General features: G+C 43.0%; 2 protein-coding genes and 1 pseudogene across 3 annotated transcripts; 1 reads left to right on the forward strand and 2 right to left on the reverse strand.

The window, feature by feature from the left end:
- The first annotated feature begins 6,529 nt into the window (after nt 1-6,529).
- On the forward strand, nt 6,530-8,518 carry LOC104584799. 2 transcript variants are annotated; one of them, XM_014902695.2, is made up of 3 exons: nt 6,530-6,756; nt 6,891-6,975; nt 7,079-8,518. In XM_014902695.2, the coding sequence occupies exons 2-3, from the start codon at nt 6,973-6,975 to the stop codon at nt 8,330-8,332; spliced, it is 1,257 nt and encodes a 418-aa protein (XP_014758181.1). In that variant the 5' UTR covers nt 6,530-6,756; nt 6,891-6,972; the 3' UTR covers nt 8,333-8,518. The 2 variants fall into 2 exon arrangements, with proteins under 2 accessions (XP_014758181.1, XP_014758182.1); XM_014902696.2 differs by having other exon boundaries at nt 6,530-6,743.
- Nucleotides 8,519-12,383: 3,865 nt separating this feature from the next.
- LOC100820947 (dual specificity protein phosphatase 12) lies at nt 12,384-14,884 on the reverse strand. Its single transcript, XM_010241232.3, has 7 exons — nt 14,846-14,884; nt 13,874-14,289; nt 13,702-13,754; nt 13,517-13,581; nt 13,361-13,439; nt 12,745-13,041; nt 12,384-12,626 (listed from the first exon to the last, which is right to left on the reverse strand). Exons 1-7 carry the CDS (start codon nt 14,882-14,884, stop codon nt 12,472-12,474), a joined length of 1,104 nt encoding a protein of 367 aa, XP_010239534.2. The 3' UTR covers nt 12,384-12,471.
- LOC100821243 lies at nt 14,776-18,713 on the reverse strand (annotated as a pseudogene).
- Nucleotides 18,714-18,819: the final 106 nt, after the last annotated feature.

Consider the following 18,819-nt stretch of genomic DNA (forward strand, 5'->3'; position numbering starts at 1 on the left):
TTATGGACTTTGACCCTACTTAGTTCAAACAAATGAATTAGTTTTTAAAAAATTTATGTTATTCTAAAACTTTAGTTCATTTGGTTGAACTAAGGAGTGTCAAACGGTACCCTGAGGGTCACAAAGCTGCAGCTCTAGAATCCAGTGACCCGGGAATCCCGCGGTTCTCGACCATAATCGCCCTCGTGGGTGCATGTTGTGTTTGAATTTTTGCCGTAAACCGCCCGCGTACATGCTTCCTATTTTGCAAAATACACCTAATTAATTACGAGGTATATAATTTTTGTTTTCTCTTTCTGCATGAGAAGATGACGGGGCGGGGAGCAAGAGGACAAACGCCTACTCTCTCCGTCTACGAAAGAGTGTATGTTTGGGGTTTTTCAAAAAAATTAAGCATTGAGAAGGTGCCAACCAGCATCTCTCCGCTCTTCAATTCTCACACCTACAATGAGCTAAGTGTATGAAGAAATGTTATTGGGTTTGATTTCCGTGTAATGAAAGTGAATCAATTTTTCTTACTCTAAAGTGCTTTGGAAAAAAAGAAATACACTCAAATTTTAAACCCAAATGTATACTTATTTGTGTACCGAGGGAGTAGTTCTAGCCGCCTTGCTCGAAAAGTTGTCCTCTAGTTTTTCGAAGAAGCCATCCTTTAAATTTCGTTAGATTTTAGGCTAAACTGGTTTGGAAAACTGTTTGTTTCCGTAGACCTCTCACAATGCATTGTCTTTTAGCACACTATCTTAGGTGGAAGAATCTATTTAACCTTTGCTATGTCAAGTTAGAGAATCTTTCCATTCTAAATCATTTGTCCTTTTAGGACATTCTGATGAATCTCTTATTCTTCCTTTTTACTTCTAAATCTTTTTTTTCACGGTATGTTATGATGTATGCCAAGTGTCAACCCGACTTGACCCATTTCGAGACAAAAGAGGCCGGGTTAGCTTAACGGGTCAGGTCGGCATTTTGCGTGGCAACGAAACGGTTTTGACGTGTCTTTTGACGGGTGGATCCCATATGTCTACCCGATTTGGGTTTTGCGAGAAAGCTTGCCGGCGAGGGACGTGTGGTTTTTCTCAGACTTTAGCCACAAGAAGTGTGGTTTTTTAGAATTACTCTTTTAGTTTTTAAATTGTGAAAAAAGGAAAAAGGAGGTGGGGGGCTTACCGGCAACAGGTCCCTCGGCGGGAGGAGAAACTGCCAGGAAGGAAGGAGGATAAAAACAACAATGTGGGGCCGCGTCATTAATTCTACCTCCCGGCCACCCACCGAGAGAGAACGCGTCAATGCTGTAACACCATGCTTGATTGCTTACCCTGTGAAAAAAAAAGTTTCCAAATAAGACTAGTTAAGCCATGTTAAAAATAGTTTTGCTGTGGCATATTCGTCAAACACGGGTACTCTCAATTGTAAAGTATTAGACAATATTTATAATCAGGTGAAGTCAAGATCAGACATATCACACCTTCTCCTACGTCCACAATTCCACATGTCGATGGTCATTATTCCCATCTCTTTGCTTCCTCCTTTGTCCGAGCTCTGCATCAAGGGTCGGCAAAGCCCACTGTACACCTTCTTCTTCGCTACCTTCTCCGCTGTTACTTGCCCGCGGGCTTGGCGTGTCGTGCGCGGCGGGGAAGAGCCGGTGGTGCCATCTGCCGCGCCGTTTCCATCTTCTTTGCCTTACTTCTACCTCTAGTTTAATTCTCTGTCACCACTTCTATCCTCTCTAACGTGGTCGATTCATGGCAGTGGGCTGTGAATTTATCGCAGCAGAGCTTCTTCCTTTCACGCGGCGGAGCTTCAATAGTTCAATTTGTCGCGAACGTTTCGACTCGGCTGCTGTGACGTGTGCCAAGCACTTAGCCGATCCCCTTTCATTTTCCTCTTCTTTATTTTCATTTGCTTCCTCGATCGAGCACTGATTCTTCGCGGATGGCATATGATTCATAGCTACCATCTGTGGCTTCCAGCTTCTGTGGATTGATTTTGGTTTCCTCCATCGGTCTCTAAATTCCCTGTCCTATATTTGCTTCGTGTTTTTCCTCTCTCTCTCTCTCTCTCGTCGGTGCAAGGCTATGAAGGAACTTGAGATGCAGTGTTTTGAAGGAATTCTTCGTTCGCTCACTCTGACATCTCCAACTACAAATGGACTTTATAATAATGTCATTCATCAAAATTACTCTTCCTTTTGCAGGGACTGGATTGTCCACGTTTTCTAATAACCCCTGTCATTTCTGACTACACTACATGGCAACCCCAGTCACTCTGATATCTCCAACTACGTGTACCTAGATTTTTTACTCTTTTCTTACAGATAAGTTAGGAGAAAAAAAAATTACTTCTTGGCCTTAGTCTCACGTTTCACTCATTTAAGATTAAATTTCAAAGAACCACAGTTTTTGAGGCAGCCTTTTCACGGAGCCACACATTTTGGTAATTTGCTCGCAAAACTACACTTTTTCGGGCAAATTGTCTCACTTCGCCCAAAACAAAGGGTTAAATCATTTTGACAGGTTTTCTTACAGGTGAACCCACTTGTCAGGTGTCACGTTGGCATAAACCCAACCCGACCCGTTAGCTCGCCCCACCCGTATCAAATTCCCCTGCTCCCCCCTTCTCCCTTCGTGAGACGTCGGCGCCGTTGGCCGTGCGTCGCCTCCGCGTGAGCTGCCACAATCAACCTCCCTTCGCACGAGCCACTGCCGTCGTGCAAGCTGGCCGTGGTGGTGATGGACCATCTGTGCGGGTGCGCGGAAGGGTGACTGGAGCTTGTGGCGCACCCGGCGGGCCTGGCGGTGATGGCGAGGGCGGTGTTGGCGCGGGGGCGGGCGACAACGGAACGCCGTGGCGAGGCACTCTGAAACCCCCGCGGTCTTGCAGGAGGTGCTGGCGGTCGGGTGGTCGGGAGGCCCGAGTCTGCTGTTCCTCGTGCAGGCAGGGGCTGCGGCCTGCGGGGGACAGGCCGAGGGAGAGGGCCAGAAGATGCTCAAGATGCACGCTAGGGTATGAAACAGCAAGGCGAAGGTGTCCTCGTCACTGTCGCTGGCGGCGACAGCAACCGCGGGCGCTGGTGCCAGTGTGCAGCGGGACCTCGCATACATTCGCAGCGCTCCTCTTCTTGGGCTTCGTGTACCCCTTGCCGGCGGTCCAATCGATGCGCCCCCTGTGCTGCGTGCTGTGCGAGCATCTCGTCCCATGTTGTGCTGCTGCTGCTGCTGCTTGTCGAGCTGCCGGCCACCGTGCCGCGTGTTGTACTGCAGGGGAGGAGCGGGGTTGCAGTTGATGGGGAGAATGGTAAGAAGAGGGCGGCTCGAGGGGTGAGGCAGGGAGCAGGTGGCCGGACGGCGGGGCCCGCTGGCGATGAGGCTACAGGAGGAGGGCGATGGCGAGGTCGCTGATCCAAACGGCGTCACGGCGAGTTCAGGGAGAAGCCATAGCACGAAGAGAAGGGACGGGCTAACGGGCTAATGTGTACGCGTCCGCAACTGACAACGGGCCCACGTGTAAGGAAAACTGTCAAAACGGCTTAAGCATCGGTTTTGGGTAAGTTGAGACAATTTGCCAGAAGAAGTGTGGTTTTGCGAACAAATTATCCAAATGTGTGGCTCGGTGAAAAGACTGCTCCAAGAACTGTGGTTCCTTGAAATTTACTCCTCGTTTAATCCTCCTTCACTCTCTTCTCAAGCTCCATAAGATGATGTCACTAAAATAGTTTTACCTAAGGAAATGCAAAGTGAGGGTGATTCATTATAGAATGATTAATCAGGCTTTGACAGTCTAAATGTGTAAATATTTTGAAAAAACTTACACGTGCTACATGTAAAGGTATAAAGAAACAGAGGGAGTATGTTTCCATGCAATGATGTTGCATGGCAATTTCTAGATAGAACCGAATAGTTGGCCAAAGTTGTGTAGAATAAATTAGTTACTTCTTAATTGCTGTGCCACGAAACGATAGACCACTAGGTTAGATAGAAGTATTGTCAGCGACACAAATCACAACTACTATGATAAAACGTTAGGTATTAGTCCTGACAAAAAATAACGTCAATTCTTTGTATGTATGAAACTTATCAATGTGAGATCTACTCTTCCTAGTTTTGAAGAAGCTCTCCGTGCGAGAAATCCAACGCTTCCTTCAAAAAAAGAAAAAGAAATCCAACACAACAGCGACAACTTGACTCATGTGTTGGAGTGTTGCATTTTTTTTCCGATCTAGGAAAAGAAAAATCCACTTCTCTATAGTTAGGCTAGGTATTTCTTTGTTCGCAAAAAAAAGGAGTAGGTATTTCCTGTACGTAGCAGAACCGTAAAAAATGTAACCTGTCGTGTCCGTTTTCTCACTGATTGAACGGGTTAGGTATTTCTTATAGCGAAACATTAAAAGATTTTGGGCAGGTCGTGTCGTTTTTCACATTGGTTGAACGGCGGTGCATTTTCTACTTATTCAAATTTCAAACACGAGGCAGCTCGCTTTCAGCCAGCGTGTCGTTTCGTCGACACGCTTTCATAAATCGGAATGACTTTGCGCACGGTCATTGCTATATGATTTGCACGTACGACACGTATGGCCCACTATCTCATTGTGCCATGTCGTATTGTAACAATTTCGTACCCAACATGTATCCTTACTCTTCGTCAATTATATGTATATACCACCAATTGCCCGTATCTATACACACTCGATTCCTTAATTGTCCGGACAACCCGGACGTCTTTTCCCGACGTATACTCCTACGCACTGTTCCTCAGGTCCAACCTGTACCCGTATTTTACTGCATTTCTTGCGCGCATGAAAACAAAAGACCTTAACAGTCACCGTAATTAATCGTTATACGTCACATCCGATTACCAAACGGATCAACATCGATCAATTTTCTATTTCATTTGGTAGGGGAACTCTTCCTGGTGACAAGAGCAAGGCACGTGCTTTTTTAGTGGTGTTTTTCCCCGTAGATTTTCTAGGGTTGATTTTTTTTACAAAAATGATGGGAATCTAGACAAAGCAACTCAAACGTAATAGAAATTACATTGAGATCTCTAAACCACCGGACGACCATTACCGTCACCAGAACGAGCGATGACACGCCACTGTTGCCGCTCCTATGCCGGAGCCAGTCTAACCCTTGTCGATGATTGCGGGGAAATCCTCGTGCATGTGCCCTTAAGAGCCAGCGTCTCAAAGCCACAATCGCCGTTGTCGAATCCTTAAATTGATTTGAAGAACTTGACGCCATGTCTCGCCTACGCGCACGCACAACAAGAAACCCTAACCATTTGGTACGATAGGAATTTACGTTGACGCACCACCGATCTCATCCCACGGATGAACTCTAGGGGAATCGTACGTAGCTCGGAAGACCATTATTTCGATGGCGAGACGTCAGCATCTGCCAAGAGTTAGCGTTTGCGGATACCCCTTGGCACGGCAGACGCCAAACAACTACGAAAACATATGTAACAGTGATCATATATTGAGTGATCAAACAAGACACAAACTCTACGAAGCTAGCTAGTTAATTGAACCGAGTGATGTTAATCCCAGTGGCACGTAAATAATACACAAACTCTACAAGGCTAGCAAATTAAATTAGGCACAAACTGTACGTGGCTAGCTAGCTAATTGAACAAGGCAAGAAATTCTACAGTTTTTTTTCAGAGGTGCACAGGCATTAGGCTGGCTCCGCTCATCAGGTGGGGGTCGATTGCAGGTAGTCCCCGGCCGCTTCGCGAGAAGAGTCTCCGCTCATCGGTGAATGGGAGGAGGCGATGCTAGCTAACTAGGCTCATCGACCGAACACCTAGCTAGCCTAGTCGACACTACATGTACATGGCCACACGTTAGTGTTTGTCGTAAACGTGGAAGCTAGCTAATTCAAACAACAGTCGCCACCATGAGACCACACGTGGTAGAACCACACGGGCTTTGCCTGGTCGCCACGACTAACGACTTACTCCCTGGTCAAGTCGTCCTGGGCCAACAGCTAGGTGGACCGTGTCTGAAGAAATACATAGAGTAACAGGTTCTTATGATTAACCTGCAGATCGTAAATTTATCTTGGCTGAAACGGAGACATGCATATGGGGGGTCAAACGTTGGGTTTGGTTTTCTTGAAACATCGATCATTTTTTGTTGGGTACGAGCCGGAGAGAACTCCGGCTTGGCTGGTCTTGAGCTAGAGTAGAGCTGAGCCATGTCTCGTGTCTGTGCAGGCAGCAAACAATTAATTACTTCGTCCGTCCAACAAAAAATGTCTCAATTTTGACTAAATTTGAATGCATTTATACACAAAGTTATGTCTCGATACATTCAAATTTCGAAAACTTTAAGACGTCTTTTGTTAGACGGAGGGAGTACTACTTAAATGAAGTACGTGTAATGTCTTCTTGCAAGACCCGGCCATGACCATTATGAATTTATGAGGACGGAACAACCTTTTTTTTAGGAAAAAAAGGGTCGTTCTCCGTCGTTCGTTGATTCCATTCGTCCTACTTATGAGGAGCAACTTATCAAAAACGGAACATTCATTGACCCCAGCATTAAATCAAAACGAAGTCTTTGCAGCTCCATAACCGCACCGCGTGATTCTGGTCAAGAAACCGCACCGCGTGATTTGCTTTCTCTTTTTCTGTTTAAAAGTGTTGCTGCGCTCCAGGCTTGGAGCTGCATTCAAGTTTCTGGCAATAAGCAAGTCCATCTTCTTCAAGATCTCCAGCTTGTGCCCTTAAAAAGAGGAGAGGTAATTAATTAAGGTCCGTTCTTGCAGAGGCTTCCTTCTCTTGTTTCTCTTTCTACTGTACATTCCCTCTAATTTACTTTTATACTCCTTTGTTGGGGGAGTTTAAGAAAATGAAGTGTGATACTCGATCCATGCATATGTTTGTAGGAGGAGGAAGCTAATTGATTAACCAAGTTGATCGTCGGACATATTGTTTCCTTGCTGTCTCTGATTCTCGGTTTTAATTGAGATGGTAAGCAACCATATATATATATATATAAAATACAAAACTGAACTTTAACGAATGCAATCATCGGTCCGTCGTGAAGCTCAGCAAGCATTTACTATGTATGTAGGTCGAATTGACGAGCCGTTGCGTTACGTATGCGGAAGGAGTGGTGACAATGTCGAGCACGTTGCTTCTGGCGATCGTTTTCAAGGACAAGTGGAAAAGCAACCAAGGAGTAGACGATGCTGATGATCACATTCTAATCGGTGTCCTCCTTGCTGCCGGTGCTACTCTCGTGATCGGCATCTGCCCTTCGCTTGCCTGCTCTGTCACCGAGAGATTCCCCACGGCATGCGCAAGGTGGCCGTCCGTGACCAGGGTTCTGGCTGCAACCTTATCCACGGCTTGCCTCCTCGCCCTTGCTTGCTTCATTTCACTCGCCGTCATCCCCAATCTAATCGTGGGCTCTTATGTTGGACTGGTGGTGCTTATTTTCCTGGTTCGACTCTACGTGTGTTGTTGTCAGCCGGCACGGGATGAAGAAGAAAACGCCCATTGGCAACTCCGCAGAAGCGCCTCCTCCAGGGAAAGAGAAGCCAAGCAGATCCGCACCATAGTCGACAAGTCACACGAGTTCTTGTCCGGTGTCACAGGGATACTCTTCATCGGCTTGGAAGGCATGGCATTGGAAGGCATTCGCATGGCATTTGAAGGCATGGGATCGGCCAAGATAAAAAACGACATGACATTGCAAGGTCTGGTCATTGCACACGGGGCTGCAGGCGTTCTGAAGTTGCACGTGGCGATCAGCCTCTTGCTTTGCGTTATTGGTGTCATCCTCATGTTCATCCAGATGAATCTGATCCCTCTTCATGCGGATGCGGGCACCAAGAAGTTCGTGTATGTGGCCGACCTCGTCATGACCATTGGCACAGGCGTACTGCTGACGACCATCATGACGGCACTCATGGGGGTTAAAGGGTTCTTGTTCTGGACCTCTCCATGCATAATCTACATGTTGGTGCTGTTTGGCGCCGACGACCAAGGCGAAGGAGACCAAGAAGCAGAGGATAAACCAGCGGCGCCGCTGGGGCTGACCAAAGTCACCTTCACAGGATTCTTCGTCGTGTCGATAAAAGCCATCAGCGGCGGTTCGCCCAGCGAGTGGAGTCAGTGGTTCCTGCTGTTCACGGCCTCAGCCATTGCTTCAGGCGTGTTGTGGAGGCTCCTGACGCACGCGCCTAGCAAAAGCATCTTGGGAAAGAAAGCTGCCGACGAGGCTGCCAACGTCGCTTCCTTCCTCACGCATTTCTGCGTCGCAGTTGCTGCCGTCCTGTTCGCGGTCAGGGCCTGGGAAACTGTAACAACCAACAGGAACTGATTGAACTACAGTGCGCCTGTATGCACATGTACACGTCATATCACTTGCATTTGTTTTTCCTTTTTTTGGGTCGTTATTCGTGTATACAAACAATAATAGGTTCACGCTTCCCTTATTAATTGGGATGCCTTTTTAATTAGCAATGTTGAAGTTTAATTCATCCAGTCTTTCAAATCAGTTTTAATATTTTCTTGTGTTGCGATCAAACAGTTTCTGCTACATATTACTGTGCTTCGAATTATTCTATGTTTCAGTGTCAACATGGCATGACATTCAATTTCTATATTTTGTATTTTTATGTTTCAAAAATCCTACAAATGTTTTCATCGCATAGTGGAATGTTTTCATTACAAAGAAAAACAATATGAAGTATTTTTTTTCCTGAGGAAACACTATACAGAGTAGACGACGCTCGCAAATATGCACGTAACCCCGCCTCTTAGGTGACAGTTAGGTACGTCCCTCCAAGTGAAAGAAAAAAACGCCGGATAAACTCTGAAATAAATCTAGGTAAATGTGACCACTCATGTCAGGCCTAGTACTTGAAACTAGCTGGCTTAGTTCCACCATAAGAAACCAACCATCTCAGATATGTTCAGTTCGTCGTTACATGGTATTTAAGTTACACGTAATCATATGATGCTGTGATTGTCTGAATTTTGTTTCGCCCCACGGTAGTTGGATCGTATGTTAAAATCAGTTTACCGATGCTTAGTCTTGTTTCTTCGAGATAGCAACCGAAGGGAGACCGACTGATCAGCGAAGTCACTCGGCTGTATTTTCTTTTTTCCTATCAGTTGAAGTTGATTTCCCAAGTCACTTGAACGACTCGAGCACCAACTCTCCTGTTCCGTCAACTGTCGGGCACATCCGGACCGATGGTTCTGCCTTAAACCGTTTACCAAGTCACATGAGCGACTCGACCACCAACTCTCTCAGCCATACGCTGCATTTGGTAGTGTTCTTTTAAAACAGTCCTAAAACAAAACGAGAAAAGAATCCTCCGCTACTCGCTGCATTTAGTAGTGTTCTTTTAAAACTGGGACGTCGGCTCGGCTCTAGGTTCCCAAGATCGGCTGTAGCACAAATCGAGCCAGGCTTGAGCAGTCCCGTAAATTAGCTAAGATCTGGAGGGGCATTCCAACTCGATCCTACGGATTAGGACCTACTCCTATACGCTCTTTCGTCAATTTTGAGCAGTGTGTCTGTTTTTTTTTAAGAAACACAATTCAAACACGGACGCTCACATGCGCCTACACCCATCTATATGAACGCATGTACGCAAATCATACTGTTATGAGCACCTTCGAGAGACTGAGCTGACCGATAGGTCTTGAGATTGACGAAATCACTACAGACGCTTCGTAGTTGACATGTACGTCATTCACACTGAAAGAACAACACCGGTTAAATTTTGAAATAAATTTAGAGAAATGCAACACCTATGCCAAGTCTACGTCTTGAACCTGGGTAAGCCGGTTCAACCACAAAGAAATCACACCTTCCTTTTCTTTTTAGAAGGACACTTCAATTTGTAATGAATGCTCAATTGTTTTTTCATATTTTTCGTCTCTTAATTGTTGAAATTAGACTGCAACAGTCCATTTTCATATGAAATGTTATAGCTTCGGAATACCACACCGATTTAGTTTGTTCGACAAATTAGGACAAAAAATACTTGTCTAAAGAAAAAGAGCATGCAACCTTGTACTAGCGCGTGTAGTATTGGTGAAGAATGTACTTGTACCAATAAAATCAGACTGGCAAAGTTGTTTGGTCATAAATATTCATTAAATAAGTCGAGTTAATAATAATTTTCTTGATATTTCTTTTACCAAAACCACGGTGCGAGCTACCTACTGGTACTCAGGAGCGTTCGCGATGACTTCGCAGATGGTGAGGTGGAATATAAAAACGATGCGTGGAGCACCATGGGCCGAGAAATCTGCCGTCTTTAGATCTTGTATACGTCTTGTAAGTGGTAGCTATGAGCACGCGTACAATGAGGAGACGTCGGTCTTTTTAACGATGCCACGTCATATAAAGAGAGAGAGATGGAAAAAAAGAGAGAGCCTTTTCTTAACTAAAAGATGACCTCTTCACAATAATGACAAGCTAAAGATAAATCAATTTTCCACTATACTAGATTTTAGATTTTTTTTAAAATTTATTTAATTAATTTTATTCATCTTAGCATTAATTGTAAGATAAGACACTAAGAGATACTCGCTCCGATCTTAAATTGTTGTCAAAATATTACATGTATATAAATGCTTTTTAAGAATAGATACATTCATATTTGGGCAAATTTGAGTCAAGAATTTAGGATCAGAGAGAGTAACTTATTGTACAACATGTTTTGTTTTATTTTCTAAGTGATGTGGATATACCGACCATTTTAGATGCCCTGGGCACGCTTCATCGTAAATTTTGCGACACTTGCGGGTTTCATTCTCGGTCTTCGTTAACGAAAGGTGCACGTCTTTGTGTGTTAATGCCCTGAGGATATTATACGTCTCTCTGCTCTAATTGATCGAAAACAAATGTCTAAGAGTACGTGATCGGATTACATGTTTTCCTCTGTAGTTGGTCCGTTACAACTTCCAAGTTAATAAAATGATCGCAAGTTACTGTCACAAAATAAAAAAGATTAGTTGATAGCTTCCGGTAGTTACAAATGGAGGCCAAACAGGGGAGGTTACGTATGTACTTTGAAATTCAAAAACCGAACAACTTAAATCAATTTGAGCCGGCACAAAACGGTTGGTTCGAAGATCCAAGTGGCATGTTACTCTACAAAAGATTGATTTCGTAACACTGACAGCTTCCCAGTGTACGTCAACTTGACTTGTCTACACATACTCTTTCCGTCCTGAAATAAGTTTCTTATGCAAATCCACGTCACTGAGGGAGTACTTTATTTGAGTATACATGAAACATACCTACCTAGATGAAATCATGTTGGTAATTACGTCCAAATTGCATACGAGACTTCGCAAAAGAAAATTATATACCAACAGCTGACCTGAAGAACAAGGAAAATGACGGGGAAAATGGTAGAAATGAGGCCAAGTCCAAACGGAAGATGACACGATGAGGAGATGAAGATGCCATATGTGTTTCATTCCATACAGGTCATCAATACTAGCAAGCAACGTATCCATCGATAGCAAAACACCAGCAGTAACTCTGCCAAACTTATTGCCCGTGACTTCGGTCTTCTATATTAGTTGTGTGAATGCATGTGTTTGATGGTGTGCACGGGTCTACAATATAATCGCTAAAAAAAACTCAACATCGAAGGCATTTCAGCCATATGTGTTGATTTGAAAGTAACATTGAGGTGGAGAAAGATGTAGATTAATTGATTTGAAACCATAAATAACAATTATAGTTGGAGCATTCTTGCTTTGCTCCGTTCTTTTTTATTGTATGTTTTGGCTTTGTTTTAAGTCAAATTTAAAGTTTGACAAAGTTTACACACAAAAATATTAATATCAATACACAAGAAGATATATATCATGCCAGATTTAAGAAAACTAATTTAGACTTTTTTTAAATAAACTTAGTCGATTTTTTTTTACTAAGGTAAAGCTAGAGCATCTTACAAAAAAGAACAAAGGGAGTAGATCCGTATAACTACTGCATATTTTACACTTGAACCCATCACAACCACAAACTGCCCGTAAGCTAATCTGATTGACAAATCGAACCAAAAATAGGTAAATCATGTTATCCAGTCGTGGTTGTCTGACCTTCATCTTGTATTTTCCAGAAGGCAAAAACATTTTTTTGAACGGACAGAAGTAAAAAAACATAGCAGTTTACAATCTCAAAAACAAACCAAAAAAACGTAGCAGTTTACTACTTGATCAATAATAAACAGTTAGTAAACATATAGGCTTAGCTTGAAGTTGTTAAACCGTGTTGTACTTATTTCGTAAGTTGCTGCAAGTTGTAACACAGTTCCAATTTTACTGTTTCTGCGTCAGACCCAATACCTGCAAACGGCCGTATAGGCTCCAGCTTTTGATTCTTGAGAATTGAGATCTAGTGCACACACAACGGTTTCTGATGAAATAGTATTTACAGCACCTGAACCTGGTAAAAACCACAATTTTGTTAACCCTGGAAAAGATTTAGATGGTGCTTATATCAACTTTGCTCTTGGAAATTTGGAATGCAGGGGTGATCCAGCTGCCGCAGTTGCACTGGATCCCCGACCAGTTGAAGTATCCTAGCCGTGCTCCGCAGTGAATGCACGATAGCTTCCCTTGCAAAGCACCATCTTCTGCTGCTTCATGACAAGCGAAAGCAGATAATGAACAGGCTGATGATACGATATGAACCACATTGATAAATATGTGATGCGTAAGTTACTGCAAGGGAAGAATTCTATGAGGCTGGATTACCTGGAGTCATCCACTTCAGAGGCTCAACATACAGAGAAGAGCAATCTTTTTCTTTGTTGTATGTGTGACCGCCTTTCCTTTTGTCGTGCCACTCGAAGCTAGAGTTACCCTCCCCAGGAGTGTGGCTGATAACATTGTCCTCCGCAGCAACAATCCTCCTACATTTCTTGCAGCGGTATGCTGTTTTATGGGTCTCTTTGTTTGACAATTCCTGGCTAGGATTAGGCTGTTGAGGAACACCGGGGTCGTCTTCCAGTACATGGCTTCCTATTTTCTCTCCAATTTTGTAGGACTGGCCTGTGAGAAGAAAAAGATGAACATGTGTAAATTGGAAGATGACACGTGGGTGAAAAGTAGATCAACTGAATCTGCTTGATACGACAAATATTTTTCACAAAATAAGGATGCATAAACAATTTTAGGGAATGTAAGAAGGAATGTTGAAATGTACTGTCATAAGGCTGTTCTATTTTAAACAAAAGCAGCACCCTACAATCAGAGAATCAGAGGGCCAAGGCAAGCATATGGAATATGGAACCTGACTAGAAGAAACTCTTTCTATCTGAAATAGGAAAAGCAAAACCTAACAAAGAATAAAAGATGGAAAAAGGCCAACCTAACAATTTTAAGCGGAAGCGCTTGTATAAATTACTTGAAGTGTCAACCTTGAAACCCATTTCTTCAAACAATCTCAACTGCAAGTTATACAAAAATCAATTTATAAAGAAATTGAAGGGCAATATGGTGCAAACAGATAATAATGGAAGCTTACTTGATCAAGAAAACCATCGTTTGGGCAAACAGACTCATTAATTTCCTTCAAAGACTCTACTGCTTCTGGAAGAGGATGAAGAGTAAATGCAACATAAGTTATAAAAGAAATATCAGGTACTCAAGCAATGTACAAATCACAATACTGGTATTATTAACATTCTGTTTGCACGAAAGGATTTGAACCTTCCAGAGATTTCTGCTCTGTTCTCATCAGATATGCCGTGATAATGGTAGCACTGCAATAGGATAGAATGAAATTCAGACAAATGTATTACAGTGAACAATAGTGACATCATATTAGTGAAGTGATGTACATTTCTGATTTCTGATAACCAATGCTCGAAAGCAAGCGTACCTCCTGGAGACCCCCGCGAAGCAATGCACCAGCACACTGCCCTCCTTCCTCCCCTCGTCAATGAAATCAAGGCAGGGCTCGAGGTGATCCAGCAGGTTCTCCTCCTCGGTGTCCCTGAGCGGCACGGCCATCCGCGTCACCCTCAGCCCTTGCCCGGCCTTCTCCACGACCCGCATCAGCCGCCCGGGGGCCACCGCCGAGGGCGGCGCGCCGTCCTCCCCGGCGACCACGCGGCGGACCTCCTCGGCGGGGATGGAGAGGCCCGGGCGGCAGTCGGCGATGAAGGAGATGGAGGCGGAGCTGACGACGGAGAGGACGTGGGTGATGTCGGTGCCGTCCGGGAGGGGCCCGGTGAGGGCCGAGAAAGGAAAAAACCTCGGCTGGAGATTGTTTCTCTTCCAAACAACCCAGTACAACTCTTTGCCAGATGTTTATGTTTATAGAAACACATAAATTTGTCAAATAGAGGAACTATTTTGCATTGTTTTCCAAATTTTGATTCGGCTAGCGTATTTTGGATTCATTTTCTTGTGCTCAAGTTCTACCACATCTTTGCAATGCTCATGCTATTTAGTATTATTAACACTCTACACCAGATAGAGGAATATACAGAATATTTAGAGTCAATTTCAGTATAGTTCACAGACTTATAAATTGCCCTCAGCCTCCCTAAGTTTTGAACACTTTTGAATACAAGGAGCTGACATAGTGAAGAACATCTTTTAGCACTTGTATTTCCTTTCTCGGTTTACCTAGCCCAAACAAAACATATTGCCCCACAAAATTCTTCCAAAAAATGATTGTTTGATTGAAGATACACTACTTTTACACTGCATGGAAGCTCGAAAAATGGTTACACCAGAACCTTAAAATTGCAGTCCAGGCAGGCAAGCAGGCATCGAATTACAAGACAAAGGGTCACTGGCGAAACCAGAGCATCTGCACTGTTGGGCTTGGACTACCACCAGTTACCAAAGGTTTGGAGTAGCAGGTAACAGCAGCTTCCTCCATATTTGGGGTTAAACTTTCTGCAACTTAGCTGGTCTCTCCTTGTGTGATTCTGCTGGTCTCTCCTTATGTGATTCTGCATTACAAAGCAAAAGGTTATGTGGTGGAGCATATTATTGGCTCATTCAAGCCTAACCTAGATGAGATTGCATTATTTCGAAGTATCATTTGACATTTGGGAGAAATCTTCAGAAGTATCCATGGGCGTGAGTGCAAGTGTACCTGCATATCTCCTTTTCTTGTTGGCTCTTATTCTTTTGCGCTCGGCTTGTGTAAGTTCTGCTTCCTCTTTAACATCACCTTTTCCTTCGAAAACTTCTTCCGGGGCAAGCATTGCAGCATCTGAAACGGCTACAGGCGCAACCTGTAACACAGAGAAACCGTTACATGAAATGCTCTAATGAGAGGAACTTCGTGGAAAAATCATGATTTTGGTACCTCTTCCATTGCTAGAGCAGGCACATTTGCTTGTATAGACATATCCTCAATGACCTGAAAAGATAACACTTCTCATCATGCCAAAAATTGCAAAAGGCACACAAGGTTGTCAAATAAATAACTATTGCATACCGGCTTCGGAGCAAAGTGGAAATGGGACAGTGCGTCCAACTTCAAGCATATCCTCTTAAATAAAGTATTTTCCTGTGTTGAAATAGAAAATTAGTCATTATCAATATGTATCCCTCGCTCAGCTAACACGAAATGTTAGCTGACAAGACATTGTAAGATTTGAGCTTTAACTGATGTTCTGTTTCAACTTGACACACATCCTGCATCAGATGTTCCACAACAATTAAGAACAAAAGAAGAAAACTATAATGATGATAGCTATATCCATCATGATAGTAAACACAGTTGATCACTCACCTCTTTCTTTAGTTCATCTGAAATAGAAAGTGGGGCAGGTGCAAGGCCAGCTTCTTTCACATAATCTTCCTGGAAGAGCAAAAAACATCAGTACCATCTTGCGTAGCAACTAATTTGGGTAAATAAAGAACATAGTCGGATAGTGCGAACCTCATAAAGTTCGCAAGACCCTTCTTACTCTTGTTTTCATCCTGTTGAAACATATCAATGATGGTAAGATATAAATCACACGATTAACTTACTGTTCTCATGAAAGAATTCCAGTTGTTGCATGAAATCCAACACATACCATCTCCTTTTGCTCCTCTGGAGCTTTAGACGGCAGGGTTGAAGGCTTTTCAACATCATCAAAATGACCCTGTTAGGAACAAGCAAAGCTATCTCCATATTACTAGCAGAGCCACAGGTACGGAAGAATTTTACTCTACTCATTCTATGGTATACAGCTGCTGAAGGGGATGAGAGCCATAGTAACATGTCCAAAAACACATTACCTCCGCAATTCTTTTCTTTATCATCTCCTCGAGAGAAGCTGTGACTTCCTCCGTAATTACTGGGACAGGTCTTACATTGTGCTCAAAATCAAGGTCCACTTCCAGGGCACTATTTCTGAGCCTGCTGGAAGCAGTAACCTACAAACATAATTCATTTAATTTCTTTACAATCAAATCATATAAGTTAGAACATGTATTATTTACAAAATAAAATAAAATCACTTACCTCTCCTTTCATGGTCCATACACTGGGTTCAAGACTAGCTTTCTCCATCTGCTCAATTTTAGCATGCATCTTCAGGCGCTCCTTCTCATGAGTTGAAAGACCCTGTTCATCCTGCATAGAAGGAAAAGCGTGTTAATAAACAAGCATATGTACATCACTTATTTCAACTGAAATGAGTACCTCTAATGCTGGGCCAACATTTCCATCATCATTCTCAGTGTCATCCACTTTAACTTCATGTAATTCATCCTTGAATTGAACTTTCTTTGTGGAACCGTTTCTCTTTTTGACTTGTTGCTTAGTTTTTCCCTCAAAAAAATCCTCATACCTGAAAAAAAAACTCTTAGCTGGTTATCACACAGCATCATACATCATGAAATCGAAAATGCAAAACCAAATTCAAAATATAAGATTATAGGGATAACTGCAAGTTGAGCAAGGCTCAAATTGCAACCTTTGCAAGTTTGTCTGACATTTCGCATTTCTCATCCTTCCAAAGGTTTCAAAAAAATTCACATGCAGACATGATTGAGTATTATGTGCACTTGCACAGTTCCACAAACTTATTGCTTTCTATTGGCCTGTGTAAAAAAAACCGGGCAAATAAAACTAAGCCCCTCATTCTTGTTCTTTCAGTGCAGACCACAAATTAAGGGTATGTGTTTTGTTGTGTCTACAATCTAGCTTACCAACTATTTACACTCAATTTTTTTAAGGAGCGTATAGTGCAAAATTCTTTGCACTTTTCAACCACCATAATAGCATACTTGAGGTTAGCATAAAATGTTTACCTTATATCTCCGCCAGATTTTCCTCCATCCTCTTCATTATCATCGTACTCAATATCTTCCAACTACAGTTAATAGCATCCCCATTCAGCATTTTAGGTTACAGAAACAAATTGGATTAGCATGTAAATAATAACACAGTATCTACCACCCTTACTGTAAAAAAGAGCCCCCATAGTCCATGCAGCAAACTTGTTTATAAATGTAAACACAATGCATTTCCTGAACTAGCTCTAGCTGCCAATTCATTTCTGTTCGACGTCCAGCAGAAATGTTGGCTTCAACTCCAGAGTTACTCATGGTTTTATTTACACCTTTGATTCTAAGATATGTCAAAACTACATCATGAATATAAAGAGAGTATGTGATGACAAAATCCTTACATCCAAATCGTCATCATCTTCATCTTCGTCGCCGTCTTCATCCATGTCCTCATCACTCTCGTCCTCCATCCAGTTCACGCCTGCCTTCTTCTTCTTCTTCTCTCCTTCCTTGGAACTCCCACCATACTCTGCTTCTTCCCCCTGCTCCAGAAACTTTTCCAGCTCATTTATCTTGAGGAACTTGTCCTCCACCCTGTTTCCAGCTTTCCCCTCCAACTCCTCCGTTTCCTCTTCCTCCTCCTCATCCTCCCCCGATTCCAACTCGTCATCAATGTCTTATTCCAGTTTGGTCCTCAGACTTCACCCAAAATACTAATGCACCCAACAAAATTCAGTTGGGCCTAGATGAATATTGTGCCTTCCAGTCCTTCACGTCGTCTGGAATCAGAATAAATAAATTTGTACTGCAATTTTTTGTCTTTTCTAAGTTGTCTTTGTACTCCGTTTTTAAACTGGTTGTGGTTCCACGACAATGCAACATCACAATAGTTGTTATGGCTTATCTAAAACCAGCTTTGTTCTCAAGAACCTACTTTGTCGTTCTCATTCTATCCAGTTCACCATGGTCGTACTCCTAGGACAATAGACAATAGCATGCTTTGAGATCTTAGTCACGAGAACATAATAATGCAACAATCTGATCTACAACAAAATGAGACGAGTACATCAATTTCATATACTTCCTCCGTCCAACCAAAGATGTCTCAACTTTGACTAAATTTGAATGCATCTATACACTAAGTCATGTCTAGATACATTTAAAATGAGACATTTTTTGTTGGACGGAGGGAGTAATTGACTTGCTTTCAACCGAGGTATGCAAACAAGAATTATCGCCAGCCGTTATTGAAAATGTATATATAAAGTGAGAGGAAAGAAGGTGTCGGACAAAACCATCGGCGGAGCCAGTCAGTTAGTGGAGCCTGGGCAAAATGTTTGACTTCCTTCCAAAGTAGACTTTGCCCATAAAAAGTTACTAATTTAATCGTCATGCTTGGCTCTGATTTAAAGGACGTTTAACCTGGGAGCCCGAGCAGCCACCAGGCGGTGGCTCCGTTCCCTGGACAAAACCATTTGGCCCCGAAACGATGAAAGCTCTGTCGCACTACCTGTTAGAAGAAGAAAAAAACATTACAATATTATTCTTCGTACCACCTGGTTCCACTATCTTCGATAACGA

This window comes from Brachypodium distachyon, chromosome 4 (genome assembly GCF_000005505.3).
Source record: "Brachypodium distachyon strain Bd21 chromosome 4, Brachypodium_distachyon_v3.0, whole genome shotgun sequence".
NCBI classification, from domain to species: Eukaryota; Viridiplantae; Streptophyta; class Magnoliopsida; order Poales; family Poaceae; genus Brachypodium; species Brachypodium distachyon.